The sequence below is a fragment of the Clupea harengus genome, chromosome 5, assembly GCF_900700415.2.
Source record: "Clupea harengus chromosome 5, Ch_v2.0.2, whole genome shotgun sequence".
In the NCBI taxonomy this organism is placed as follows: domain Eukaryota; kingdom Metazoa; phylum Chordata; class Actinopteri; order Clupeiformes; family Clupeidae; genus Clupea; species Clupea harengus.
This window is the reverse complement of record NC_045156.1, coordinates 20677512-20705154: the sequence shown is the minus strand read 5'-3', so window position 1 is coordinate 20705154 and position 27643 is coordinate 20677512. Positions and strand designations below refer to the sequence as shown.

The 27643-nt window shown below is 44.9% G+C and overlaps 4 protein-coding genes across 7 annotated transcripts in view; 2 read left to right on the top strand and 2 right to left on the bottom strand.

Moving 5' to 3' along the window:
* The first annotated feature begins 90 nt into the window (after window positions 1–90).
* On the top strand, window positions 91–24777 carry stau1 (staufen double-stranded RNA binding protein 1). Of its 4 annotated transcripts, XR_006152431.1 has the most exons (16): window positions 92–292; window positions 1393–1755; window positions 1979–2100; window positions 2549–2705; window positions 3146–3296; window positions 3620–3791; window positions 4220–4315; window positions 4490–4702; window positions 5241–5384; window positions 5658–5804; window positions 6149–6224; window positions 6639–6961; window positions 7646–7768; window positions 7972–8051; window positions 8177–9185; window positions 24763–24777. XR_006152431.1 is itself a non-coding variant. In XM_031568041.2 (15 exons), exons 2-15 carry the CDS (start codon window positions 1563–1565, stop codon window positions 8262–8264), a joined length of 2073 nt encoding a protein of 690 aa, XP_031423901.1. In that variant the 5' UTR covers window positions 91–292; window positions 1393–1562; the 3' UTR covers window positions 8265–9451. The 4 variants fall into 4 exon arrangements, 3 of the variants coding, with proteins under 3 accessions (XP_031423901.1, XP_031423900.1, XP_042563786.1); XM_031568041.2 differs by lacking the exon at window positions 24763–24777 and having other exon boundaries at window positions 91–292; window positions 2549–2693; window positions 8177–9451; XM_031568040.2 differs by lacking the exon at window positions 24763–24777 and having other exon boundaries at window positions 1397–1755; window positions 8177–9451.
* Window positions 9914–13663, bottom strand: LOC105897824 (retinol dehydrogenase 10-B). Its single transcript, XM_031567183.2, has 5 exons — window positions 12947–13663; window positions 11503–11601; window positions 11083–11231; window positions 10713–10844; window positions 9914–10568 (listed from the first exon to the last, which is right to left on the bottom strand). The coding sequence occupies exons 1-5, from the start codon at window positions 13397–13399 to the stop codon at window positions 10448–10450; spliced, it is 954 nt and encodes a 317-aa protein (XP_031423043.2). The 5' UTR covers window positions 13400–13663; the 3' UTR covers window positions 9914–10447.
* On the top strand, window positions 17506–20179 carry si:dkey-7k24.5 (somatomedin-B and thrombospondin type-1 domain-containing protein). The gene is made up of 5 exons (XM_012824804.2): window positions 17506–17893; window positions 18294–18485; window positions 18708–18786; window positions 19064–19246; window positions 19739–20179. Exons 1-5 carry the CDS (start codon window positions 17680–17682, stop codon window positions 19854–19856), a joined length of 786 nt encoding a protein of 261 aa, XP_012680258.1. The 5' UTR covers window positions 17506–17679; the 3' UTR covers window positions 19857–20179.
* Window positions 20880–27643, bottom strand: part of kcnb1 (potassium voltage-gated channel, Shab-related subfamily, member 1) — a 32216-nt gene continuing 25452 nt past the window's right edge. Inside the window, exon 2 of the mRNA XM_012824803.2 lies at window positions 20880–27419. Coding sequence (XP_012680257.2) covers window positions 25452–27419 — 1968 coding nt within the window. The 3' untranslated portion in view covers window positions 20880–25451. The remainder of the gene's footprint in view (window positions 27420–27643) is intronic.

Here is a 27643-nt window from a genome sequence, read left to right as displayed (position 1 = left end):
CGTGGGGAAAAAAAGAACACTCAACAGTATTGTCAGAATTTTTAAATGTGAAGAATTTGAATTACCAGAGCAACTCTTTAAGAGTTGGCCCCCCAGCAGTGACGTCATTTCCTGGAAGGGGCGGTCGGAGTTGGCCATTCTCTTTAGTGTTTGCCCTGTCTACCTTTTCCTTGCCACCTCCAACAATATTTTAATTCAAAATTAGTAGCAGAACCCCCGAACGGGAGAGATACAAACATAAATTCAAAAAAGTAACCCATGGAGTAACACAACTGGCCAGAATCATTTCGAGGTGAGATTCATTCAATCGTGAGATGGGTTCTTAAAAGCGCCTGGCTAGCTGGCTGGGCAATTAACGCTGACTAGCCAAGGATATCTTCTAGCTGCTACCTTGTTGTCTACATTTCAGTAGTATTCAATAGGATTGTCATGACATGCACAAAGCAGTGATCAGTTTGATTCGGGAATGCCTTGAGAATAGTAAGTCTAGAAAAAGCTATATTCCCTTCGAGGCTTACAACCAAGACAATAATGTTACACCGTGTCTGCTATGCAGCTTAACTGGCTATCTGGCTGGCCACTAGTTAGCTTTCAAGTTAGCTTAGAGGGCTTGTAATGACAGCTGATCAGACTTTAAGGAGTTGGACGTGCCACCTAGTATTGCATGCAAATATCATTATTTCTGGTTGTCTGCGTGATTCTGGTGTTCCCTAAACATGTTAGTCGGTACCTGTCTAAAGGTGTGGGGATGTGAAGGATATGATTAAAAGCATGTGCTAATTGTTATGCTACGTGGTGGGAGTGTTCAGGTCAGCTTCGTTCAATTGCCTGACACTGGACAGCGAATTACATTTGGACAAAGATTTCCCGAAATATACACTGTTTGATAACAGTCCTATCTCGTATACACTGAGGCTTAATATCTCATAATATACAGCAGCATTCCACAGGGCTGAGTTCTGAAACGTCAAGGGTAAACATAATACCTCCCTTTATGTCACCCTTAGCTTTCTGTCTTCTGGGGGAGGGACAAAAACGGGACTGCATGTGAAAGTTTTTTCAGGGTTTTAATTTTCATTTATATGGCGTGAAACAAATTATTTTGTCACAAGACACAAGGTTCCACAACACCCCTGGGAAGTGCCTTTTTAATAGCGTGATTGTGAGTCTTACATTCTGGATGGTCTTGATTGTGAGTGGCTTGAACGGTGAAATGGTACAGACAAAGCTTGGGAATGAAGTTAGTTCATCCTAGAGGGTGTCTAAAAGTCAAGTTATCCTGTTCAAGCAGGAGGAGGGTGATCTGCGTTTGAAGCAGATGAGCTGTAATGAATATTCTATAGATAATCTGAATCTTTCTTTTTGTTTTCTTTTTTCTTTCCAATCCTCAAGGCAGAGCTTCACTCAGACTTTCCCACTCTCGCTTTTACTCTCTGGCACACTATTTTGCAGTCTGACACATACCTGCACTACTTTGTGGCCTTTTTCTGCTGCTGTGCTGCTAAGCTCTTGCCTCGACGACTCCTCAAACAGCAGACCAGACCCCTCTACAAACAGCCAGTATGTCACAGGTTCAATTCCAGTCTCCCGGCAACCCACTGACCAGCTCTGTCCCCATGGCAATTGCGCCGCCCCAGCCTGGCTTCAGCATTCCATGTGCTGCAGCTCCAACGCTTCCCTCCGAGAGTGCCAGTCACCCACTGCGGAGCTCTGCCCTGCCCTCCGCCTCTGTCACACCCTACAGCAACCCTACAGGTGGGTGAGCATTTGATTGACATCATATGAATGATGATTAACATTCCTAGGGAGGTCAAGCTGGTGTGGAGCATATGTCGCTCACATCAGGGGGAAAACTTACATCAATGCGAAAAGGTCATCATTCAGTGTAAACCATGACTTGTTTGACAATGTTTACTGTAGTGGTTGGCAGTTGGCAGTTTAAATACCTCTGACTTTTGTTCTTCTGTTTTCCTCCCAGATTCTAACATGGCAAACCCTAAAGAGAAGACCCCCATGTGTCTGGTGAATGAGTTGGCCCGCTACAACAAAATTCAGCCCGAGTACAAGCTGCTAAGTGAGCGGGGACCAGCGCACTGTAAGGTAGGTGTGCACGTTTCTCTCACATCCACTCACACTCTGACTCTGTCTCGTACACAACCAATGAGTCCCAACACACACACGTACACTCTTAGCCACCCATCAAGCGCTCGCTCTCCTCTCTCTTTCTCACACAACATACTCACACATACAGATACTTGCACATTTAAGTTGTAAACACAAGTCCAGTTTCAGGCTCTGACTTACTACCGCATAATTACTTAAATGAGTTACACTCCCTTGTTTGTGGAACTCACAGGCAATTTCTCCCACAAACGAGCTGTGGTTTGTCTTGTCTTCTCACTTGTAAACATTTCTCGTCATATGCATCTGAGAACAGGAACCAAGAGGGATGTTCAAGCTATTCCTTTGAGCTTGGCCAAGTCAGTGGCTACCAGCTATTGTGTTCCTATCACTCATTCTTTTCCTCTTCCTCTCTCTCACACCCCAGATATTCTCTGTGCGCTTGACACTGGGAGACCAACACTGGGATGCGGAGGGGACCAGTATAAAGAAGGCCCAGCATCTAGCAGCTTCCTGTGCTCTGAGCCAGTCCAGCCTACCCAAGCCCACCCTGCGTTCCCCCCGACACCCAGGCAAGAACTCAGGTGTGAGCCGGAGTACTGGTTGCTCTCCGCATGCTAGGGTTACGTTTGTATACCAAAGGTTAAGGTCTGGTATTTAGCCGACGCTTTTATCCAAAGTGACAAACATCTCCTGCATTGAGCCAGAGTTGATTGTTTAGAAGGTGCTGACTCTAACTATACCACCAATACCACAATTTGTATCACTGACGCATAAATGAGATCTGCCATTCACACTTTAACTGATACAGTAGAAAATGGGGATTACACATATTAGAAGCTGCTGTACATGTTTTTTTATGAAGTATTCAGTTGGTAAGCATATGGATGATGTGGCTATTGTAAATGGGTCAAAACTACCTAGTCCCATTAATCCTTCTGTTCATTATCTACACCTGGCATGGCCCATTTTTACCCCCAAAGCGTTGCTTGTGCTCAATGTCTGTGCACCTGTGTGTCCGCAGACAGCCTCACACACACCGTGGAACTGAACGCACTGTGTATGAAGCTGGGGAAGAAGCCCGCCTACAAGCCTATAGACCCCTACCCTGCCATGCGACCCAGCTTCAACTATAGCATCAGGCCCCCAGGGCCCTACGCTCGCTCCATGCAACAGTAATGTCATTTCCTTACATCGCTCTCAGTCTCCCCACCATTCCTGTCCGTGACCTTTGACCTCCCACCTCTTGATCCCCTCATATCCCATCCACAAATTCTCTTGTATTTACTTTCAGATCCATGTTATCAAAAGTGATGTTACTCCTTCAGCCACTGTAGTTATTTTGGATGTTAAGTTTGTTTCAAAGAAAGCATTCTCACAGACAGTTAATTGACAGTCTTTGATTTTGTGTGGTGGTGCATTGAATTTTACCTGAATAATTTTTTTTTTTTTTTAACATATATTTATTTCTTTATTTTGCTTTCCCTTCCTTGTTCAGATACTACTATCCATTCCCCCCGGTGGGGCCTGTGGTGTACAGCATGGAGCTGTCCATCGGGGGGCAGCAGTTCTACGGCAAGGGCCGCACACGGCAGGCTGCCAAGCACGACGCTGCTGCCAAGGCCCTGAAGAGCCTGCACAAGGAGCCAATGCTACAGCAGCTACCTGAGGTGAGCACCACCTCCCTGCTCTGCTCCTCTCACATCGGCGCAGCCATGCGTCACAAAGGGCCTTAGACATAAATACTGAAACATCTTATCTGGATTCCTAAGCGTCATGTTGCTCTAGACCTTATGTGTGGATTTGTGCACTGGTTTAAGTGACAAGTACATTATTTCACCCTTTCTGAATAGCTGGCATTGAAAAGTCATTCATATGGTCTCATTGCATAAGAATGCACAACCACTGATGTAGCTTTGTGGAGAGTAAGCAAGCTTTTCTGTCACAGTCCTACCGTAGTCTTACGGCACTTTTCAGCTGATGCACTGTGTAGATAGTAGGGTGTAGTCCTCATGGCCCCACCCTATTTATACACCTGTTTAGCGCTCTGTGTGTTTTACCTACAAACAGCCCTCAAGTGATCATGTTCTGTCCACAGATGGATGACGAGCCTGTAGAAGAAAACCTCAATAAATCTGAGATAAGCCAGGTGTTTGAAATCGCCCTCAAGCGGAACATGCAAGTGAACTTTGAGGTATGGCCTCAAGTGGCATGAGTAAAATGAGGCAATTAGTGAGTGAGTGAGTGAGACTGATTGATTGACTGACTGACACGAAAGAAAATAAAAGTGAGGATGTTTTGCTTATACCCCTACCCCCCCAATATGATGTCCACTGGGCATTCGTCACCTTGTTTCTGATCCTCTCAGGTACAAAAGGAGGTGGGCCCTCCGCACATGAAGAGCTTTGTGGTGCGGGTCGCTGTGGGGGAGTTCGCCGGGGAGGGGGAGGGCAAGAGTAAGAAGATCGCCAAAAAGCTGGCGGCCACGGCGGTGCTGGAAGAGCTCCGTTGCCTACCCCAACTACCCAGCACTGAGAAGACGCCTCCCCGCATCAAGAAGAAAGCCAAGTCCATTGTAAAGGTCAGAGGGGATGTTGGGCTGAGGTTGCTGTTGATTTTATAAAATGTTACATTTTAAATTTGAATTTGTAGACTTCACAGTCAAGCAAGACATGTTAAGGTTCCTAATATTGATTTGGTTTTGCATGTATGAAACGAGTAAAAGTAACACAATCTTAGTCAACAAATTACAGACCATGTTAAATTGATCATATGCTTGTTTAGGTCCAAACTAGTGTGTGTGTGTGTGTGTGTGTGTGTGTGTGTGTGTGTGTGTGTGTGTGTGTGTGTGTGTGTGTGTGTGTGTGTGTGTGTGTGTGTGTGTGTGTGTGTGTGTGTGTGTGTGTGTGTGTGTGTGTGTGTGTGTGTGTGTGTGTGTGTGTGTGTGTGTGTGTGTGTGTGTGTGTGTGTGTGTGTGTGTGTGTGTGTGTGTGTGTGTGTGTGTGTGTGTGTATGAGAGTGTGTATGAGAGTGTGTTTTCCAGAGCTGATGTACCACTGGTAATAAAAGGTCTGTGTGTGTGTTTCTGAGTCTTAGTCCTCCTGTGTTGTGTCCTTCAGCTGCAGACCAGCCCAGAGTACGGGCAGGGCATGAACCCCATCAGCCGCCTGGCTCAGATCCAGCAGGCCAAGAAGGAGAAGGAACCCGAGTACATCCTGGTCACTGAGAGGGGTCTACCCCGACGCCGGGAGTTTATCATGAAGGTGGGAGCCACAGGATTATTTTTTTCTCTGCCACTTCTCATAACCTTTCCAAAACACTACTTCATTTCCTTTACTCCTCATTATGTCTGGAGGCAGACTGTTATTTGTATACATAATTAACTGAAGGCTCATTAATGCAGCGAGGGTCAGTTCGTTATAATTATTTTTTCAATCTTTTATAGTAATTTGTGTGTCTATCTTTCTCTTTCTTTCTTTCTTTCTCTCTCTCTCTCTCTCTCTCTCTCTCTCTCTCCCCCTCCTTCCCTCCCTCAGGTGACTGTCAGTGGGCAAAATGCAGAGGGTATGGGTCCTAGTAAGAAGGTGGCCAAGCGGAACGCTGCTGAGAAGATGCTGGAGCTCCTGGGGTTCAAAGTGCCTGAACCACAGCCTCCTAAACCTGCCCTCAAGACCGAAGAAAAGGTAGCGCACCTGGGGTCTATGTACACATACCCACAAACACATAGAGACAGACACAACTTAAATATTTATTTACAAATATAGTCTGTACTTGAATGTTCCATCATAAATATGTGCTTTCATAATCTTTATTTTTCTTATGAAGTATGTCATCTTGACTGCATGTGGTAGTTAAGCAAACATTAGAAGCAGAAGCCAAGACATTGGAAAAGTGCTTATTTAATGCCCAAGAAGAATCACTCAAACATGTCGGAATGCAGCTGCTCTGAAATGCTGTGCACATGGAAATGTTACTGGATGTGGCCTTGATGGAGGTGTGTCTGAGGTGACTGTGTGTCTTGTTCAAGCCTCCCCTGAAGAAGCCAGGAGACGGCCGCAAAGTGACCTTCTTCGAGCCCGGCTCGACAGATGAGGGAGGCATGGGTGAGATTCATCTTCAGATTTATTGCATCACTCATGCATTCAATGCACTTTGCCAGTTGTTAGCCTTATGAACCTTTGATGAACGAGGAACAAGTCAAACACATTTAGTCCAGATTTTGCGGCACTTTGTGTGTCAGGGTTGTGACACCTGCTCATTGTCAGAATGGCTTGGTTTGTCCCTTGAGGGGTCACATGACACAAACATGCTTCAGTTATTATGGGGACTTGCAGACCGCTTTGCTGCATAGTTTCATTTTTGAGAGGAGACAGGATGCATTAAGAGAGTTTTTAAGTAAATAGTTTGTTGCCTGTCAATTTGGAAACCATGTGGGTGGTCTTTGTGTGTTCATTATTTATTGATATTAATGAATAAATGTCCTTCCTCCTTAATTCTGTCATCCTTCTTGCTTACAGTCCCAAAGGAAGAAGATTATCGGCTGCCTTTCCTCAACCACCCTCAGCTCCCAGCGGGCATCTTGCCGATGGTGGCCGAGGTGGCCCAGGCGGTTGGGGCCAGCCAGGGGACCCATATGCAGGACTACGGGCGGCAGATAGTGACCAACCCTGCCAAGGCCTCTCTGACAGCCCTGATCGCCAAAGAGCTGCTGTACGCGGGCACCTCTCTTGCTGCTGAGAGTGTGCTAGAGGGCAGCAACAGTCTAGGTCTGATTCCCCACGGCCCGCTCACGCGTCCCTCCGAACAGCTTGGCTACCTGGCCTCCGTACAGGGCCTACAGGTAGGGCCACAGGCATCCACATGCAGTCAAATGCACAGGCACGCACAGTTTAACCTTTAGCTCCTCAATTCAAAGCTATCTGAGGAGCTATCCTATCTGTCTTGTGTACAGGGGCCATAAATGCCACACTCACATGCTTGCACACTCCATACTTACACAATCTACAACAGGGGTACTCAATAGGCGGACTCCGGTCCGGTTTCGGACCCAGACGCAATCAAATTTGGACCGAAGCCAAAATCAACATTTTAATTTAATCATGATCCAAGCGAGTTTTCATTGGTGCGTGATTTTGCGCTATATATTTTTTTCCTACTCGATGTGGTTTCTATCTTCCGTGTCCAATCAGGAGCTGTAATAACAACATCACTATGACAACTCACTCACTCAATGTTGGCCGCAAGCTCTGTGGGTCACGCATGTTGTGTGTCAATGGCAATAACGCGGGCAGATCGACTTGCCCCTAGGATAGCATATAGCAACATCAACATGATAATATGAGAATTTGATATTCATCTGACAAAGTGCCTAAAATGATTGAAATAGGTTGTAATAACAGCTGTAACTCCATAACTTTTTAAGCCTCTTATACCTGTGTTGGATACACTCTTTGATTAAGTCACGCATACCCTTTACAGTCTGACAGTGATGCTTATTTGTGATGCCTCATGTCTGCCTTTCTAGGTAGAATACAAGGACTTCCCTAAGAACAACAAGAATGAGTTTGTCTCCCTCATCAACTGCTCCTCCCAACCCCCACTCATCAGCCACGGCATCGGCAAAGACGTGGAGTCCTGTCATGATATGGTCAGTACCGCCACCACACTGCCAGGCCTATGGCAACAAGCTCAGGTCTCTCATGATGTAACTGGTAGTTCTATAATGTTGTCACTGGTATCTATGAACATGGCCTGTCATGGTTAGTCTTGACATGAAATTGTCCTGACTTCAGAGGAAACGCTGTTTTCTGTTGCTCGTGTGAATGACCGTGTCTCTGTCCACCCTCTCAGGCTGCTCTGAACATCCTTAAGCTACTCTCAGAACTGGACCAGCAGGTGACGGAACGAACGGGAAATGGACCAATCTCGGGGTCAGTCTCTCTGCTTGTGTCAGGGTTATGTGCAGAAAAACGTTGCCGACTAAAGTACATTGCAGTGTGCTGTGTGTGTTCTAACGGACCATTGCTATTGCTATGTCACTCTCGCCCGCCCACAGGTGTGCCAAACAGGACCTGGAGATGGACACGCTGCTCCAGGCGAACAACTCCAGCCCCATGGTCCAGACTCTCGACGGCGCGGTATAGACATGGTCATCCACACCCCGAGCACTGGAGCAAACCCAGACACTGCGTGCCAGTCAGCCCGATGGCTAGAGAGGGTCTAACCAGGCGTGTCACTAGTGTCTTGAACTCCTGGAGCACCTGAGGTGTTCACAGAGAAATGTGACCCTGTCTCAGCGATCGATGGTTGATGGTTCTATTTATTTGCAAGTAAAAGGAAAAAGAAATACCAAGCAAAAAGCCCAGCTTGGCCAAGCTTCATCATGTTGAGAGATGGTGAACAGTTTTTTTTTGTTTAAATGGAATCAAAATGGTGGAATGGTTCCTAAATATAGAGATTATTTTAGTTTGTTTAGTTCATTTTGTCATTTGTTTACTTCACCTTGTGTTACTACTTTACCAGATCACTACATAATGTATCGGTTTTGTGAAGACTGAAATTTAAGACGCCCGTAGAGTTAGGTGTCTAAATCCTATGGACACACCATCGTAGGACATGATGAAGCTTGCCTACACATCACTTTAAGTTTTGGACTTTCTCCAGTGCTCGAGGTTGCCAGAATAAAGTCCCACAATGTTAATAATCCTCATTGCCATGTACTGTAGGTCTGAAAAGGGGTCTCCATTTTTCTTCCGCGGTTTCCCCATCACACACTCTGTCTCTCTCTCTGGTCATTATTTCTTTACGCTTTTCTTTTCTATTCTCTCTCTCTACCTCTCTCTTTCTCTTTCTTTCTCTCTCTCTCTCCCCTTTTTCACTTGTTTCTTTCCATCTCTCTAAACTGTTATTCTTTTTAGTCCATCTACAATTCTCTCTCTCTCTCTCCCTTCCACACATCCATCCAACACATTGATGTGGGAGTGGGATGGGATATTGTGAATTTCAATGTAGCGTGTGTGGTGACGTCCTGTGATGTCGTCCCCCTTTTTGTGTTACGTGTGCGCGTGGATATAATTGTGAGTAAGTATGGTTGTTTGTGTGGGTGTGTTTGTTGTGTGTGTGTGTGTGTGCGTGTGGATATAATTGTGAGTAAGTATGGTTGTTTGTGTGGGTGTGTATGTGTGGGTGTGTGTGTGTGTGTGTGTGTCTGCCTGCAGTGGTCATCAGTCAAGTGACCCAACTCCCATCTCCCTCAATGTAAGAACTGAGTGTGCTTCTGGATGCCTCACTCCTCATTAAAATGGTGTCAATGTGGCACAGAATCATTCAGCATCTGAGCTTTGTGATGTTTGTGTGTGTGTGTGTGCGTGCAGTGCGGTTTTAGATACTTTAATGACCACTCACAGTAGTTAGAGTAACATCTGTGTTGTGTTTATTTCGTAGAAATACATGGTTTTGTTTTATATGGACTGGCCAATAACAGAAACATTTGTAAAGCATTTACTTAATTGGATGAATTGCTTAAAGCAACACTATGCAACCATTTTTTTAGGTATGGTTTTATAGGCAACTAGTTATGGTACCATCCTCAAATTCATTTTGATAGCATATGGTCATGTGAAGGACAGATAAACACCTGTCTCTTTCCCACTAGCCATCCAGGATATGCACTATGTAGTTATGTGTCTTGGGCTGGAACACCCTGCACAAATGGAAGAAAAGCTTTGCCAGCTATACTGCCAAAAGACACCAGTTAGTGTGTTGGCAAGCTTCTCCAGTGCCAACTGGGCTGTTGCATGCCTTTTAGGTAGGTAGCTCTCTAGTTTTGGTACAGAACTACTTATTGCTGCTTTAATATCAAGTCACACCAGCTTCCTTTGTGCTACTATACCACTCAGGTTCATAGCTAAACTCAGGACATTGATTGAGACAAGTCAGTGGTTGGTGAATGTCTCAACGTCAAGTTCTAACCTAAACCTGAATGCATAGCAGGACTCGGGCATGGGACTTGGGCACTTATAGTCAACTGGTTTCAGGGTTTTTACATGACAGAAGTAGACTCTAGAGAGTTTATATTAGGGAGGATCATCCAACTGTATTCCATTTCTCTAAATTGACACGTAATCCAGGATCTAAAGAATGACCCAAAAATAAATACATCATACACAGGAATCCAAGTCAGCTGCTCTCGGGTTGCACTTTACCACCAGCTCGCTGAATGTACGAACAGGAATGTGTCCAAATTGTACCCATTACAGTAATGTACCCATAACTGTTACGTGTAGAGGCGTCAGTGTTGAATGGATGTGCGTCTACTTTGTGATGTCTATGCAGCTTTGATGGCTCCATTGGCTGTCCTTTTCTTCATGTTCTCAATAAAGGGAGACATGCACTTGTCAGACCCCACAAAGCGATATATTACCGCATTAGCTTCCCAGGGAAGCAGCCTGCAGAGAAAAAATGAAATGAGATGGAGGAGGAGGGCAGATTGAACGCATAGTGCGAGACTGGTGCACATATTTAACTGAGTGTGTTTTTTCGGCCGACATGTTAAGGTAAAGGCTTTTGTGTGTATGTGTCATGGTACTCACGTCCGAGCCATGTAAGGGATGTAGGTCATTCTTGGAATGCAAACAAATGGTTGGTCAATGAGAATTGCATTCATTGCCTGCTGAACACAGTAAACAGGATCTAGAGCTGGTAGAACCAATTCTGCTTCTTCCCTGCAGGGAGCAGAAGAGAGTTTAGCACCCTGTGGGCTCACTGAGATCTGTTATGGAAATGTGAATCTCGTAACAAATCCACAGCACACAGCAATAAAAAGCCAAAGGAAGTCTGCTCATAATAGCTGTGCATGCCAAAGACTTAAAGAGCAGCATTAAACAGGAACTTCGGGAGGGAGATAGATTGTGATTTTTTTTTACACCAATCATGGATACATGTGCTGAGAAGAGAGCATACCTTATCTTGCAGCCATCAAACATTCCTGTATCTACCAGGTAGGGACAGACCAGTGTAGTCTTGACACCATCACACTCTTCCTCCGTCAGGAGCTCATGGGCCAAGGACTCATGAAAGCCAACAGCTGCAAACTTACTGGCACAGTAATCCTGCACATTCACACATCAGCATCAAGCAAAAACAATGAAGGAGATGGGAGAGAAACAACCCTCTGGAGATAAGAGATCAGACTGCAAAGTTGCTCAGTAATTACAGGGAAAGAAAATAAATCCAGCCATACTATGCACAATGATTGTTCTTGAATTCATGTATTTCCCCTTACTATCATATAATCTGTCACAATTTTGTGTTTTACCCCTGGTGTTACCACAAACTGGAGTGAGGTGGTCTGTACAGCATTTAACTTGTGTCAAATCTCACCTCCACATAGGCAGTGGCATAGAGCCCCAGGACACTAGCGATGGTGATAATGTGGCCATGGTTATTAGCCTTCATCTGGGGCAGGAAAGCTTTCACCGTCTGGTGTGGACAGATCAAACGGAGAGGAAACATTAGGAGAAGCAACTCTCTGAGTGGTGCAGCTGCAGAAATACTCATCATGTTCCATCAGAAGAAGACTGAAGGATGTTTAAAGAAAAGCGGAACTGGTAATTGAAGTTAAACAGTGCATATCGACTAGCATATTGAACTCAGTAAAACGGATTCCATATGGATCATTAAAGTGACTGCAAAACGGTAACACTAGAGAATGATGTAGCGCCTTCATGCTCTGTAGTCCTCTTAATGGGTCGGATTCCGCCTGGATGTATGTGCCCCATTATGCTCAGTAAGAGGATCACCAGTGTGAATTACACAGATTTTTCATCGGCTGACTGTAAACATGCCTAGGGAGATCAAGCCACGTGAAGCTATGTGTTTTCAGCCACAGTATGTCATGTGTTGCAATGTGGTTCAGTACCAATAAGCTACACTGCTTCATTCACAGCTTACCACAAGAGGACATAATCTTGTGAGCTAGAGGCTTAATTTAAAGTAATTACATTACTTTACATTACAGCACATGTGACTGCATTTGTTAGAGAACCACAAAAGCATCAAGTGGATGGAGTGGCTAATGTTATGCCAGTGATATCGTAGTCAGGTTATGCTACTCATTCATTATTTAAAATTCTGATGATACTTGTAGAAGGAGCAGTAGGAAGGAGGCCTACTTCACAATGAGACTTGCTTTTCAATTTTTCATGATCACAGGGAAAGGCATCAAGAGATCAAGGAAAAGTCAGCGGCATATGGGCTCTGCAGTATAGACAGGCAGAATGACAGCTCATTTGCCTTCTTTAGATTAGCTACCCCTTTGGGGGAAATAAAATAATTGTATTCCATTAACTGCTGTATGATATGCTGATAAGTCTATTAGTCATCTCTTGTATTAGTCATCCCAAATTAACTGGCCAAATAAAACCACAACCAATATTAGTTTTATGATCGACCTTACCTACCATGGGCTGCCCTGCCCCCTGTTTGTGTCTCAAAAATGGCATTAAACTTCATTTATGTCACCGTTGCCCAGGACTAGAGGTATATGAGGGTAAGTCACTGCCTTTGAAAATGTCTGTGCACCTCCCTGCTCTGCTCTCACTCAACCACAGAGGCAGTCAGAGCAGAGCATAGCAATCAGCGAGAGCAGGAACAGCATTAGGCTTCTGCTTCATGAGGGGCAAATAGAGTTGAGTCAAGTCAGTGAATTTACATGAGTGAGCAGTGACATTCGGTTCTTATAGTAGGGGCTACAAACGCAAGCAACCATCTCACCATCAAGCTTTTTTAAATCCTTTCCTCCACCCACAAGACCAAGAAAACTCACCCAGAAGTGGGCATGGCAGTTGACCTTCAGTGTCCTCTCCACCATGTCGTCTGCACCGTCCCACATGCGCTGCCCTGCCACCACGCCGGCATTGTTAACCAGGAACGTGACATCCCGGCCCAGGTCTTTCCTGACGAGATTGGCCGTCTGGTACACCTTCTCCCGGTTGGTGACATCCACCGTGTAAGTGTAGGCCTTTCCACCTGCCTCACGTACCAGTTTGGCCGTCGTCTCGTTGGTCTCGGGATTCAGGTCCCACAGCACGACTTCGGCTCCGTGGCTGACGAACTCCAGGGCGAAGAGACGCCCCAGCCCCCCGCCAGCCCCAGTGATCAGCACCAGCTCCTCACTGATGTCCTTAGTGCGCGGCCTCATGACGATCCTGAAACACCCACGCAGGATGAAGTACACAACGTCCAGGAGCATCATCTGCATGTCCATTAGAAAAATCATGGTGACAGGCCTGTTGGCTGTTGGGCTACTGACTGTGGCGAGGGGCTGATTGTGTGTCTAAAGCTACAGATGGCCAAGCTGGGTCTCCCTGTGCTCTTGCTCTGTCTCTCCCTCTCCGGGCTGCATGGGGTCCTTGGTGCTGGATTTATTTTAAACTCTTTCTGACATCACTAACACCATCCACGGATTAGGGTGGAAATATGTTGAGCCACCAATAGAAACACTTTTGTTGTGAAACCACTTCATCATACTTACCAGTATCACCTGCAAAGGTACTAGTTAGTCTTTAGACTTCAAGACCAGACTGATCATGAAAGACTGTATCAGTAGGACACATAAATGAAATATATTCAGTTAGATAAAATATTTGGCTTTTGAATCCAATAATATGTATCTCAAGTACTATAAATCTCATACAGTTTTTCTTTGATGACATTATTTTAACAATGGAAATGGCATCATTTATTTTCAACATCTGTTATGTTCTTGAAAGCTCTTGGTAGCACATCACCAAAGTTTGCTCTACTATACCATACTTTACTCACCCCCTCCACCATATCCCGGCAGGACAGTCCAGCAGCCTCCGTAGCGGGCGGCTCAACACGCTACGTTCACGGACTAAGCAACATAAGAGGTCCTTTGTCCCAGCTGCCATAAAACTATAACTATATGACTACACTGTTTGCACTATACATTCTACATCCTACACTGTACATAACTGTATTATATTATATTGTTTGTTTGTATTGTATTGTAATGTATTGTCTGTATATATTGTTTGTAATTATTGTAAATATGAGAGAGCTGCAAGACACCAGAATTTCCCTACGGGATTAATAAAGTATTTATTTTATCTTATCTTATCTTATGGAGGTGTGTTCCTCTGTCATCTGTGGAAGACATGGAATTTCTCTAGTGCAGCAGAGAGATAAGAACTCTGCAAGTATTCACACCCAATAGATCAACAACAACAAATATAGTGAAACTATTATGTACAATCCAACCCCTTTGGAAGTACAAACCAGGGTTAGGGTAAGGGAAGAAGTTGTGGTTGGGGATGGGAGAGGCCCCCGGGATTATGAACACGGATTAGGGTAAGGAAAGAAACTGGGATATGAACCCAGGTGACTTAAGGCACCCAAGCATCTTGCGACAACAGGATTTCTTAACGTAATACAGGTTAATTCACATGTCCCCATATAGTCTGTGAGCACCTCAGCCATAACCGCTGACCCGCTTTTTCTACAGCCTGAGACAACTTTCTTTAAAGCTCCTCTGGGTGACTGTCCTCGAAACCCAAAATCCAACAGCAGCATTGTGGTTGATTTAGTTACAAAGCCTCTAACACCTATCTCCACTGGTGTGTGTGCTGGCCAACCTGGTTCCCTCGATTGCACTACCAGTTCCGCACACTTTAGCTTCTTTTCAAAGGCTTCCTCAAATGCATATTAAAAAAAAAAAATTAACTCAATCTATATATATATATGTTATGTTATATATGTAGCATATTTCGTACATATTCAAAGCCAGTCAAAAGAAGAGTGCAACGCAAGAGTGGAACATATTTCAAAGGTGCTACTTTTTGTTGGGGATAGGATTTAGAATAAGTTATTAATTATCCATGGTCAGACAAAGTGGTGTGGTACATCTGTATCTGAACCATGCTGCTGACTATTTCTATGTCTTTGTAAATGTAAGTTTAGACATGTAACAGAAATTATAAATATATCTTAGAAATGATAAGTAGATCTGATCGATAAATCAGTGCTCGTTTAAACAGGAACCCCTGTTTATTGAATGTCTGGTAACATTTTTGGTTCAGTGTGGTCATTTTAAGTACTGGTGGTCTCCTCAACTTTTTTTTTCTGTGAGCCTTGTGTGAGCGCGGGCCACGTGTGAGTAGATGTATTAGTTATAAGAAGATCTAAAAATGTATATGCATGTGCAGTTAATCTGTTGAGGGGGCGGGGCTGAGGGGAGGGTAAGTGAGATCATGCTAGATTCTTTAGTGGAGTGATACGTAGAGCTGTTTGCCTTTGGAACAGTGTTTCCTTGTTTGTAATGTTAATCATCACTGACGCATACAGGGTTACCATTTAGAGACCAACCAAAGCTGGAACTTAAACACTGAGATTTTACGGGTGAGAAACCACTTTGTGGAGCCCAGGCTAAAGTTAAATATAGCTAAAACTAAAATGCTACCACAAGAACGCAGCTCATCAACTGCGGTAAAAAGCTTTCGCTTTCCACACACACATCAGACAAAATGCGTACAAAAGCTGCAATATTGTCATACATAGTTTTGTCCTATCTATTGCATTGGGCCTATTTTTCTCTGAAGATTCGGAGCAAGATTACATTATGAGGTTATGTTAACATCCACACCATTTCCCATTAGAGCAGCTTAATAACTGACGGTAGGTATCCGGATGTATACCATCATCTCTTAAATTGGAGACAGTGGTGGACTGTGAGACCCAGATCTACAGTAGTTTACCAGGTGTTACCTCTACCAGGTGGTATTTTGGTTCTGACATTACTACTTCGCTGGCGCTAGGTGTCTGTGAACTCCTTATGATACACAGACCTACTTTACAGTTCAAAGCTTACTGTAGACAGATGGAACGCGCCGGTAAAATAATGAGTGAGTGAACAAGTGGGAGCAAGAGAGAGAAAAAAGCGCCTGTTTGTGTTCTTCTAAGTCACTCCTTTCTTAATCTGCTACAAATTTCACAAGAATCCTGCAGGTGTTTGTGCATTTGCGTTATTCCTTCTCTTCCACTGCCCTGAAGAGAAGTAGAAGGAAAGACATCATTAAAGCAAACTCCTCTATGGAGTGGTGTCTCTTGGGTGCAGGTGAGTAACTCCCATCTACAAACATCGGGTTTTTATCAAAATAACACATGTCCAAAATAACATGTTAAAACATAATTATGTGGAAGTGGAAGGATGAATCATTTTCTCAAATGAAATACACACAAATGCGTACACGTGCACACACACACACACACACACACACACACACACACACACACACACACACACACACACACACACACACACACACACACACACACACACACACACACACACACACAGGGAATGCCTGGGAATGTGTACATGAATAGAGGCCCATATTTCAGCCTGCTCTGCTGTATTGTTTTTTCTGCATGAATAGACCCCAGCAAGGGGAATTAAATTAATCCACCCCTTTCACATGTTTGGGCATGAATGACCAGTAGAGAAGAGCTAAACTAACTTGGATGGAAGGGAGGTTTTTCCGCGAGTGTGTGTATCTCTCTCTCTCTCTCTCTCTCTCTCTCTCTCTCTCTCTCTCTCTCTCTGTGTGTGTGTGTGTGTGTGTGTGTGTCAGGCATTGTGTAAGTGTGTATAAGATCTCTCTCTCTCTCTCACCGGACACACACACACACAGAGAGAGAGAGAGAGAGAGAGAGAGAGAGAGAGAGAGAGAGAGAGAGAGAGAGAGAGAGATGGAGTGAAGGTTGTGGACACAAACCAACCATTCAGTCACTGCCTATGCTGAGATAGGTCAGAATGACTAAATGCACAGTTACTATTATGTTGATGAGCACGGCAAACATCCAATGAGGAAATTGCACCTCGTATACATACATACAGAGCCATTGTCTCTACATGGCTCGGCATACATACACAACTGATAATAACAAGCAACTATGCTTACCTTTTATGCAAATAATGCCATAAAATATGCAAATGCTACGCCTCACTGTACTATAAATATGTTTAGTGAAAAACATTTGATAGAGACATTGATAAGGATGTCTTGTATTCATTTATGCCCATTCCAAGATTAATGTTATAAATGTATAATATTTGTATTATAAAATTAATCAATGTAACGATAAGTTACATTAGTTGTCTTACTTGATCTAAAAGGTTAGGTAATACAACTAAGAAGGCTGCAAGTTTAAGGGGATAGTTTTGGGGACTGTCCCTTTCCCTTTAAGGGTGATACAGTGTGGACACAAGTCCACCAAGAGGCGAAGGTCAGCACCACCGTCTGACAACACCGCGCCCAGTTCGAGTGTGTCCATCAAAAGCTCCGCTCACAGTGACAAATAAGGCGGGCATCTCAGAACGTTCCCAGTTGCACTGACGTGTTGCGGTTTCGATGAACTCGTGCTCGAATCATTTCCAACATTATGAGGGTTAAACTGGAGTGAGATTAAACTTTGAAAATCAAACATTTACAATGAGTGCGTGAATCGCTGTCCTGGAGAACGAGGCATTTTGTTGCCATGTCACCTGGAGGTTTGTGGGCGCTCCTAGTTCTTCTGCTGGCTCGGCGCGGTGAGGGAAGCTGTCAAAGTGCAGGCCTGTGCTGCCCTGGTCGAGATCTGTCTTGCGTGACTCAGGGCTGGAGATTAGATCGGTCCTACGGAGAATGCTTCTGCGACCAAGCCTGTGTGTCTACTCTGGACTGCTGCCATGACTACGACGTCGCCTGTCCAGGTAGTTTTCATCGCAGATATTTTCTTTCATGTTTTATTGCAGACAGCTTGTAGTGCCAGTCGTACTCCGAGAGTATTACACACGTTTCATAGTAAGGTTTTAGCACTTACATAACACATGACCTGCCTAATACTAATGATATATAACAGTGGCCTAAGAATTGGTCTACTCATTCTGAATGTGTGTTGTTTGATGAAAAAGTTAATTCCAATAAACAAATAGCTGGTTTTGTTAACATTGTAGGCACTTCTTTTCCCCAATCAGGCCTATATGAGTAGACGTCAGCTTGATGAATTGCTAAAGCCTGGTTGCTGACTGAGCAGAAGTAAAACAAACTTTCTGTCACTCACTCGCTTTCATTCTTTCCCTCTCTCTCTCACTCACTTCTTCCGTCTCTCAGCCGTTCCGTGTGTGGTAAGTGAGTGGAGTCACTGGTCGGGTTGTGCGGAGCCGTGTCGTGCCACAGTGCGCGTGCGACAGAGAACCATATTGCAGGACGCTCAGAACGGCGCCCGACCATGCCCAGCGCTACTGGAGAACGCAGGCTGCGCAGAGTACAATGACCAGGAGCGCCAGTGTCGTCAGACTCTCGGTACTTGCGCAATGTTGTGTATGAGCCCTTTCTTTTAACAGAACATCACAAATGTTCGTTACACATAATTGATTGGGTCTGACCAAGCGGTTGTCTGGGTAGCCTTTGTGACTGCTGAATCTGTTGTGACAGTAAAAGATGTTTCGGGCTTGTCTTGCCTCGAGCTGACTGCAGACTTTGACATCCAAACATGATGTGTCATCGTCTCTAACTCTTTTGCAGTGCCCGCTCTTATTACCACTGGTGGCTATGGTAATGCCAGGAAAAAGAGGGAAGTCCTAGACAGTGGGGACATCGCAGGGTGAGCCTCCAGAGCAGCTCATTCTTAATGAATCAGAGTGATATGATTTCATGAAGTGGCAGTCATACACATGTATTAATATATGTGTGTACATATGTTTGTGTGTCTCTGTGTGTGTATATATGTATGTGGCTATGAGTGTATGTGTGTGTGTGTGTGTGTGTGTGTGTGTGTGTGTGTGTGTGTGTGTGTGTGTGTGTGTGTGTGTGTGTGTGTGTGTGTGTGTGTGTGTTGCTGGGTGTATGTGTGTATGGGGGTGGCGTGGGGGGGTTGGCAGATACTGTGTGGAGTTCCAGCTTACCTCCATGACTGAGGGATGCCAGAGAAGTGTTGGCTCTCATACACGCTGGATGCAGTACCTGCGCGAGGGCCACTATGTGTGCGTGGAGTGCCAGCCTCCTGCCCTGGGTGCTGGACAAACACACTGCTCTGGAGATGGAGAAAATGCCACAGAAGACGGGTGAGAAAAAAAGAGAGCTGAAAAGAGAAAAGAGAACTGAGCTGAAAGTTAGTCAAAATGGATGTGGTGGTTTATAAGTGGACATAAGTTTGAAAGGGGAATTAGAAAGAGCAGATTTGTGTAAGACAAGGTTGGGAACAGAGGGCTTCGGAAGTTTCCTTAGCTAAATTTAGGTTACAAAATCCGTGGCCTGTCCTTGTGAGTATTTAGTTTAGCCCAAGATGAATATTTGCTTGGGTAACTAGCCTTCGCCCTATTGCAAATAAGGACTTTAAATCAGACAACCACTAGAGGTCACTCTAGGACCATACACTGAGCAACTAATATGGCGATCGAAATATATCTTTTTGTATATATGGTAAAATATTGAATTATTCATATAAAGGGTCTGGCGGCATTTACAGACATACATTTGACTATATTTATAAATACATTCATAATTACAAAGCAGAGTGAGAGTTCTTTACATATCACTGTCTTTCTCTTTCTTAGGCATGTGTCTCTGCAGTGGCAAGCAGTTGGTAACCCAAGGTGCAGAGGACTGTGGAAGAGAGTCCGGCGACAGGACTCTTGCGCCTGCCCTTCTGTGCATAGTTTCCTGTTTATCTAGTTTCTCTAGCACAGCAGACACACACACACACACACACACTCTCTCTCTCTCTCTCTCTCTCTCTCACACACACACACATATTTGTTTACACTCTGCACTTCACTGAGTGCAGAAGACAACATCCGTGTACATCCATTACTATGGATAAGTAGCTTCCCTGTGAATTCCACTGTGTTTTGTCTTTGGAGAGTACTGAGCACTCCTATTGTGACCAAGGTTTAAGTCAGCCCACCTCAAGCCCTTCACCGTGAATATAGCGCTTTTCTACTCATACACTCAAAGCTTTACAGATTAATCTAACCTTAGACATCTACCCATTCATACACTGGAGCTTCTATTTTTATATTTATAGTATATATATATATATATATATATACTTTTTATACTATACTGTATACTATATATATATCGATATTTTATACTATACTTTATGCTATATATATATATACTATTTTATACTAAGTTGCCAATCTTTGCATCGGGGTTCAGTACTTGCTCAAGGACACTTCGATACTTTGTGAGGTGAGGAGGAGTCGGAATCGTCGACTCCTCTACCTCCACTAGTGCCCCCCAAGTAAAGCCAATCCACACCAATCAACCAGCCACCCAACCCACAAACAAGTGCCTGAGAATCAAATCAATAATTTGTATTGTTTATTGAAATTTCAGCCAGTTAAAAGGAGGGAATGTTCATTACCAAAAGAAGGCAAACAGTTTGACACATTTTTTCCTTTACAAGACAGGTACTGGATTGAGTTTGCCACACACTTGAACGGTCACAGCTCCAGAATTACAACATGCATGGGCAACAGAACACTTAGTACACAAATGACCTCATAGAAAGTCAACAGGTAAAAACTTACAAAACACAGCCTCAAGACCTACAAACAACAGCACAGGAGAGGTGGAAAATGGGGACTAATACTCTTATTCTCTCTCGTGCACTCAGTTTCTCTTTAAACACTCCATTTGAAACGTTAGATCTATATCAATGGATTTATACATTTTTTTTATTCTCTTTCATTTATAACCTTTGTCTGTCTTCGTTTTTATTGTACAATATTTTAAGAAAGGAAAATGAAGTCTCTTGATTGTGCTTTCCAGTTTAAACATGTATGCATACAAACCTTACCTACATAAATGTCCTCCTGCTAATCACCATCCCATGGTTAAGGCGCTTCATTTCTAACACAGGAGTTTGAGTGATGAGAGCAAACAAAAATCTAAAATATATAGCTTTGAACAACAATCAGCTACCATGTGTGGTACAAAGAAAATCATCACAGTTTATCAGTTAAAACACCCCAAAGACTTGGCTCAGTGAATCCCACGGATATTTGCTGTGGAGCTCTCAGACCCCTGTTTTTTTGTCTATGTATGTTGTCCTGTCAAGGGTGTGTGTATATCTGTGTTTGTGTGTGTGGTCCTTTGCCTAGAAAGACGGAATGGTGCGAGCAGAGAGACGAGTGACTCTGTACTCAAACCTGACAAAATTCGTAACCAATTTTTGGAGTCAAAGGAGAATGGTTGATTGTCATTTATGCAACCTTTTTGATAACATTATAAAACAGTGCTCATGCTGTATGTTTTAAGTACCTTCCAAAATAACACCCTGTGCAATTTAGAAACATTTGGGATGCAATCCTACAGACACTGGTATGACATACTAAATGGAAATCCAGACACTTCCGTTAGAGAAGACAGATCTCTGAAATCTATCATTATTCAGCAAAAAAAACCTCAAGTGAACACATTAAAGAGGACAGCTTTCAGTAGACAGCTGTAACCTCCTTCCCTGATAGAGTTGCACATATACTCTGTTGTCACACAAACACACTGAAAAGAAATAAAATACAAAATAAAGTTTTTCGCCTGTGTTCGGGTTAACTCTGGTCAGGCCTAAGCACTCTGCTTATAGAGCGGGACCTGGTGAATGGCTTTTAGAGCACAGTGAAGAAGGGTTGTTCTATATTCATTTATTCAGACAGTGTAAAGCACAAGCTACAGACAGTAACCTTTAACAGTTATGCCCTGGCCAGTGAAGTGGAAATGTTCTTTCTGCTTACAAACTGGATTTGCTTGAATAATAATATTTAGCTGTTGGCAAATAACGTTTAATTAATTGAATTGCCTTTTGGCATGCTGTTATGTGAAATTGATAATCGAATGTGAGCAGCTATTACTTTCTAATTCATATTCGCATTTTTGGGACCAAAAATAGACATTTTAGATTATTTCTGCAACTAGGGTCACTTTTAGTTTGCCACCTCTATGAAATCCCAGTCTGTAACACTAATAAATAGTTTAAATTGCAAAATCTAACTGGTAATATACATATTTTTACTCTACGACTGTTCCAACAATTCAAAATACATATACTATACCATTTTCCCCCCAGCATGTTCCTTCCCTGTCACATACAATCAGTCTGATTTGACTGTCAGTGGTAGGGAGTTGGGTCTGTTAATTTAAATAATCATATGTCATTCATATGTATTAAAATCAGGACATTAATACTGATTGTTTACTTTTTCTGAAAATTCAGGGACACTGTGTGTAGACTGCCTTTCAGTTTGTCCATATGCTAACTTAACTTAACTTTGTTTGTTTGACACTAAAAAAATAGGACTGAAGCTCAGTGTTCAGTGTGGTGTGGATTTAAAAAAAAGTGTGTGTGTGTGCGTGTGTGTGTGTGTGTGTGTGTGTGGGGGGGGGGGGGGGTTATAAAAATCAAATGCAAATGGTTTTTAAAGCAAGCATATTCAAGCATTTTTTCCCCTCCACAAATTAACCTAAAATAGAACCTAAAAGTACCAATAGTTGCAGAGATATCCTTAAATCCTCACACCTCACTCATGTGGAGTGCTCTGTGTGTGTGAGCACGAATCATTCATTGTCATCTGGAGTGTTGTGAGAATGTGGTTGAATGTGGGGTTTTTTTGGCAGCCAAACTCTCTGGGCAGCCTAAACTAAATGAAGCAGTCAGGCCTGTGGCTGCTTCAGCTGCAAACTGATCCCAGGGCGCTGGTGCTCACACGCGAAGAAGCCATTGTGAAGAAGCCATTTTCCTACCATTAAAGATCCAACATATTTTATTTGTATCACCTTTTCTGCCCTACACATACTTCCCTCTGTGATATCTTCCCTCTATTCCCACTCATCCCTTACTCCTCTTTCCTCCCCCACTTCCCTTCTCTATCTCTATCTCACTTATCCTTACTCTCTCTCATTCCCCACTCCCCTTCTCTACCTCCTTCTCCCTCCCTTTATCTCTCTCTCTCTCATTGGTATTCTCCCGGCACCTTGGCTCATTGCTCTCAATTCATTTAGACGGCGGTGGGAACATATACACATTACACCATAGAGGTTTTGTACCAAAACACAAACAAATACACATACTCACACACACACTCTCTCTCTCTCTCTCTCTATCTCTCTAATACACTCAAACACACCTACCCACACACACAAATATGCTTTAACTGGCATTTGAAGCATATATTCTATGTGTGCATGTATCTGATATGATCAAGACTCCAATAGCTGAATGCTGTACAGTCCTGATAGCATCCTGCACCGGATGGGCTAGCCATCACCATGGCAACTAGCTGTAGTTATCTTGAAGACACTGCTTTCTATATGTGTATTAAGTCGGTCCCTGCGTACACGCACACACACATACAAACACACACATACACACACTATGAGAGTGCTTTGGCTTTCCATGTCAAGACGGTGTTATACAGAATGATCGATTATCAAAATAATATTTCGTCTCCATAAATACTACTGCCAAAATAAACCTCTGATTTAAAAGCAAAGATACAAGACGGCATACGACTTAATGCCTGCATTCTCTGTGCTACAAAATACCTTCAAAAAAATTCTTCCTTTGTCAGCTACTCTCCTTTATTTCCTGCTTTTTTCCTCTGCTATCCTTTCATCTTGCTTCCCGTCTTTCATTTCATTCCCTTTTCTTGTCTCCCCTTCACTGCTCTACACAGCCCTGCCTTCTCCCCACCTCCTCTCCTGTCCGTTCATAAATGGCTGGCATAGGTGTGTTCTAGCAACGCACAGCAGAAAGGTCTCTTCTGAAGCAAGTTTCCTGCCAGTTAGATGCAGAATGTCAGTGAAAGTAAACAGACTGTCTATCACCCCTGGAAACCATTAATGAAGTAAAAGTGAGACCCACAATTCTCATTAATGCGCCAAAAAAAAAACATGTCATTCTTAACGGAAGTTCGGAAGGGGCTTATCTAGATGGTTAATGAGCTACACACCTCCTTCTGCTGTCAGCCTCGGTTATTTAGGTGTGCTTACCTTCCTGCCATGTCACACACCCCAGTGCACAGTGTGCTTCGGCATCCCACAGCCTTCCTATCTCTGATTCATTATTAGTGCTCTGGTACCTTGCAAGGACTCTGGCCAGGGACCTCGACCAAACATGCTTTCTACACTCACTTTACACAAGTGAACCTAGTTATTGAGATGGGTGACAAATGTAATAGTTTAGGTTGCTTTAGGTTGGAAATAAAGATCTTAGCCAAATTAAAACATCTGAATAAATACCTAGCGATACTGATGACGACTGAGGCTCCTCTAATGAATCATTCCATACAGTGAAAGGCTCGCCTGGCTATCTGAGACCAAGTGACCCAAGGAGTGGAGAACAGAAATAATCCATATAAAAATAATTTATGACTGTGTGCACATGTCCTTAAGGGGTAAACGCTTTTACACACATATACACATACATACATTTCAGAGGCACAAACACATACATACTCTCTCTCTCACAGGCAGACACAAACACACACACAGACACACACACACAGTATTTAAGTAAGGCCTACAATTTGTTAGAAATGGGGGCAAGAGTAAACATATCAGCTCATTGGCTAGTCAGGTGTGTGTGTGTTTGTGTGTGTATATAAAGCCTGATTAGGGATTGTGTGAGAGGTCTGGACAGTGGTTAGCTAGAGGATAAAACCAAGGGGTTCAGTGTCCCCTCGCACCTCCGGTCACCATGCCTGTATTCTGTTCCCCTGACAGTAAACACCAACCCTGCAGCACTCATCTTCTCCCTGTGGCAAGTCCCACCAATCCCAGCCTGTTTTGCTTCACCAGTCTCTCACAGATCCACCTCCATCTTCATATTCCCCTCCACAACCATCCTTTGAATGCCAGATCCCCCTTCATCCACGCCCAGCCTCCTCCCCTCCCCCCAACACAGTCCAAGCCTCACTCCATCCACCAAAAAACAACTCCTTTTCGAGCTACACCCACAGCTTCTCAGCATCACTGAGCAGGTCTTGTTGGTGAGGCTCAGTAAGTTAAAGGGGGGTTGTGACAAGGATGGGGTGAGATTAGGGGGCTGGGTGCAGCCAGCTGGCTACTGGTAGAGAGACACAACACCTCATTGCATCCCTACTTCTTCCGGCCCCAGCCATTTTTTTTTTTTTGCCAGGTCCCAAAAGAAGAGAGATTTGTAAACGGCAAAGCCTGTCTCAAACACGTCCTTCTCTTGCTGGCGATACGTCTCTTTGCTGTGGCCTCGTCCCTCCCCCTCTCTGTGTTCTGATGCCCCTCACAGGCTCAGTGGTTAGCATTGTAGGTCTGAGAACGTCCCGATCTGTCACCTCTGGGCCTCCGTAGCTGGTCAGAGCCCAGGTGATTCTCCTGACTGTTGCCTTGACGACCACCGTCTGGGAGCAGCAAGCAGTTCTGTCCGAGCAGCCTCTGGGCCGCCTCCAGGTGGTTGGTGCTCTCGGTGGAGTACCCCGTCTGGTGGCAGGATTTGGCGCTGGCCCCACCCAAAAGGCGGTCGGAGGGCCTGTGCTCCTCATCGTCAGTGTCGGCATCGATGTACCGGTTGATGGAGGCGTCGTGGAAGGTGAAGATGCCCGGGGCAGTGGAGCCTTCCGGAGGTGGCGTGCGACTACTGGCTGTCGTGTAGACCGACGTCTCGGGACTCAAGAGCGAACGGTCTGACAGGACAGAGCTGTCTGACTGAGGACCTCCCCCACTGGCAGGACTGGACTCCCCTCCTCCTCCTCCTCCTCCTCCTCCTCCTCCTCCACCTACATGGTACCTGACCCTGTGGGGATGGCCCGCTTTGAGTGGATTTCCAAGGGGCCCATGATGTCTGGTGCCGTCAGGAGGGCCAGGAGGCTTGACAGCAGAACATGGTGGAGTCAGCAGGGCCTCCTGGTGCTCCAGGTGGGCTTGCAGGTACGGCAGGTTTTTGCTGGCCGGGCTGTGGGAGAATCGGTGGCTCTCCTGCAGCACCAGACCAGCTGCCGGGCTGTAAGGGAAGCCTCTGGGGTTCTCCTGGAAGTCAGTGGCACAACTGATATAACTGTCAATGCTAGACAGACTCTTCATGTCGGACACCCCGTCTCGCCCTCCCATAGCGTTATGTGTCTCTGGGCCTGGTAGAGCCCCCAGTTCCATCTCGTTTCTCCGGCCAGTAGCTCGAGTGGCGTTTGTGTTGCAGTCATTGCTTTTGAGGTTGGGCTGCGACTGGGTCTTGGCCATCTGGTTGTAGATCTCCTCCAGATTCTGGGCACTGAGGTGCTGGGGGCTGGTAGCTTGGGCCTTGCTGGGGGAACCCTGATCCATATTGTAGGAGTGGTTGGACCCAGTGTCTAAGGTAGGCTGCTTGGAGGACCACTTCCAGCGGCTGGGTGAGAGGTTGTTGTCGTGGGGCTTGTCTCCTCCACTTCCCCTCTCCATCACTACCACATCCAGTAGGTCGGCACCTCGTGATAAGGCCTCCCGCACGTTCATTGACACGATGCTGCCGTTCCTCTTGGCTCTCTCAAGGGCCTCCCGCCGCTTGATGGCCTTCTCCTGACGCTTCTGTTCCTTGTAGAACTCAGAAAAGTTGTTGACGATTATAGGAATGGGAAGTGCAATCACCAAAACCCCTGCGATGCAACAGAGCCCACCAACAATCTTCCCCAGCAGAGTCTTTGGGTAGATGTCCCCATATCCCACTGTTGTCATAGTGATGGTGGCCCACCAGAACGATGCCGGAATGCTTTTGAACTTGGTGTCATCCTCGTCTTTCTCCGCAAAGAACACCAGGCTGGAGAAGATCATGATGCCCATGGCGAGGAAGAGGATGAGCAGGCCCAGCTCGTTGTAGCTCCGCCGCAGGGTGAAGCCCAGCGACTGCAGGCCCGTGGAGTGGCGCGCCAGTTTGAGGATCCGCAGGATGCGCATGATGCGGAAGATCTGCACCACCCGCCGCACGTTCTGGAACTGCAGCACGCTCTTGTTGGACTCGGTCAGGAAGATGGTGACGTAGTAGGGCAGGATGGCCAGCAGGTCGATCACATTCAGCGGGCCCTTGAAGAACTTCCACTTGGCAGGCGAGGAGAGGAAGCGGAGGAGGTACTCCATGGTGAACCAGGCAATGCACACGGCTTCTATGTGGGCCAGCTGAGGGTTGTCGGTGGCCTGGCCAAACTCGTCCATTTCCTGCAGCTCGGGGAGGGTGTTGAGTGACAGGGCGATGGTGGAAAGCACAATGAAGAGGATGGAGATGATGGCCAAGATCTGCGAGGGAAAGAGAACAAAAGATGACATTACCAATGAGGAATGATTCACAGCTTGAAGTCAGAGACTAAGTGTTCAACAGTTCATATTCTTAAAATGATATAGAATGTCCGGTCTCCTAATATCCCTCTTCAGAAATAGTAAAAGGGATGCTTTCACTGGTAAGAATTAAATCACAGACACTGACTGAAGTCGTGTATCATTTTGCCATCATAACCTGTAGC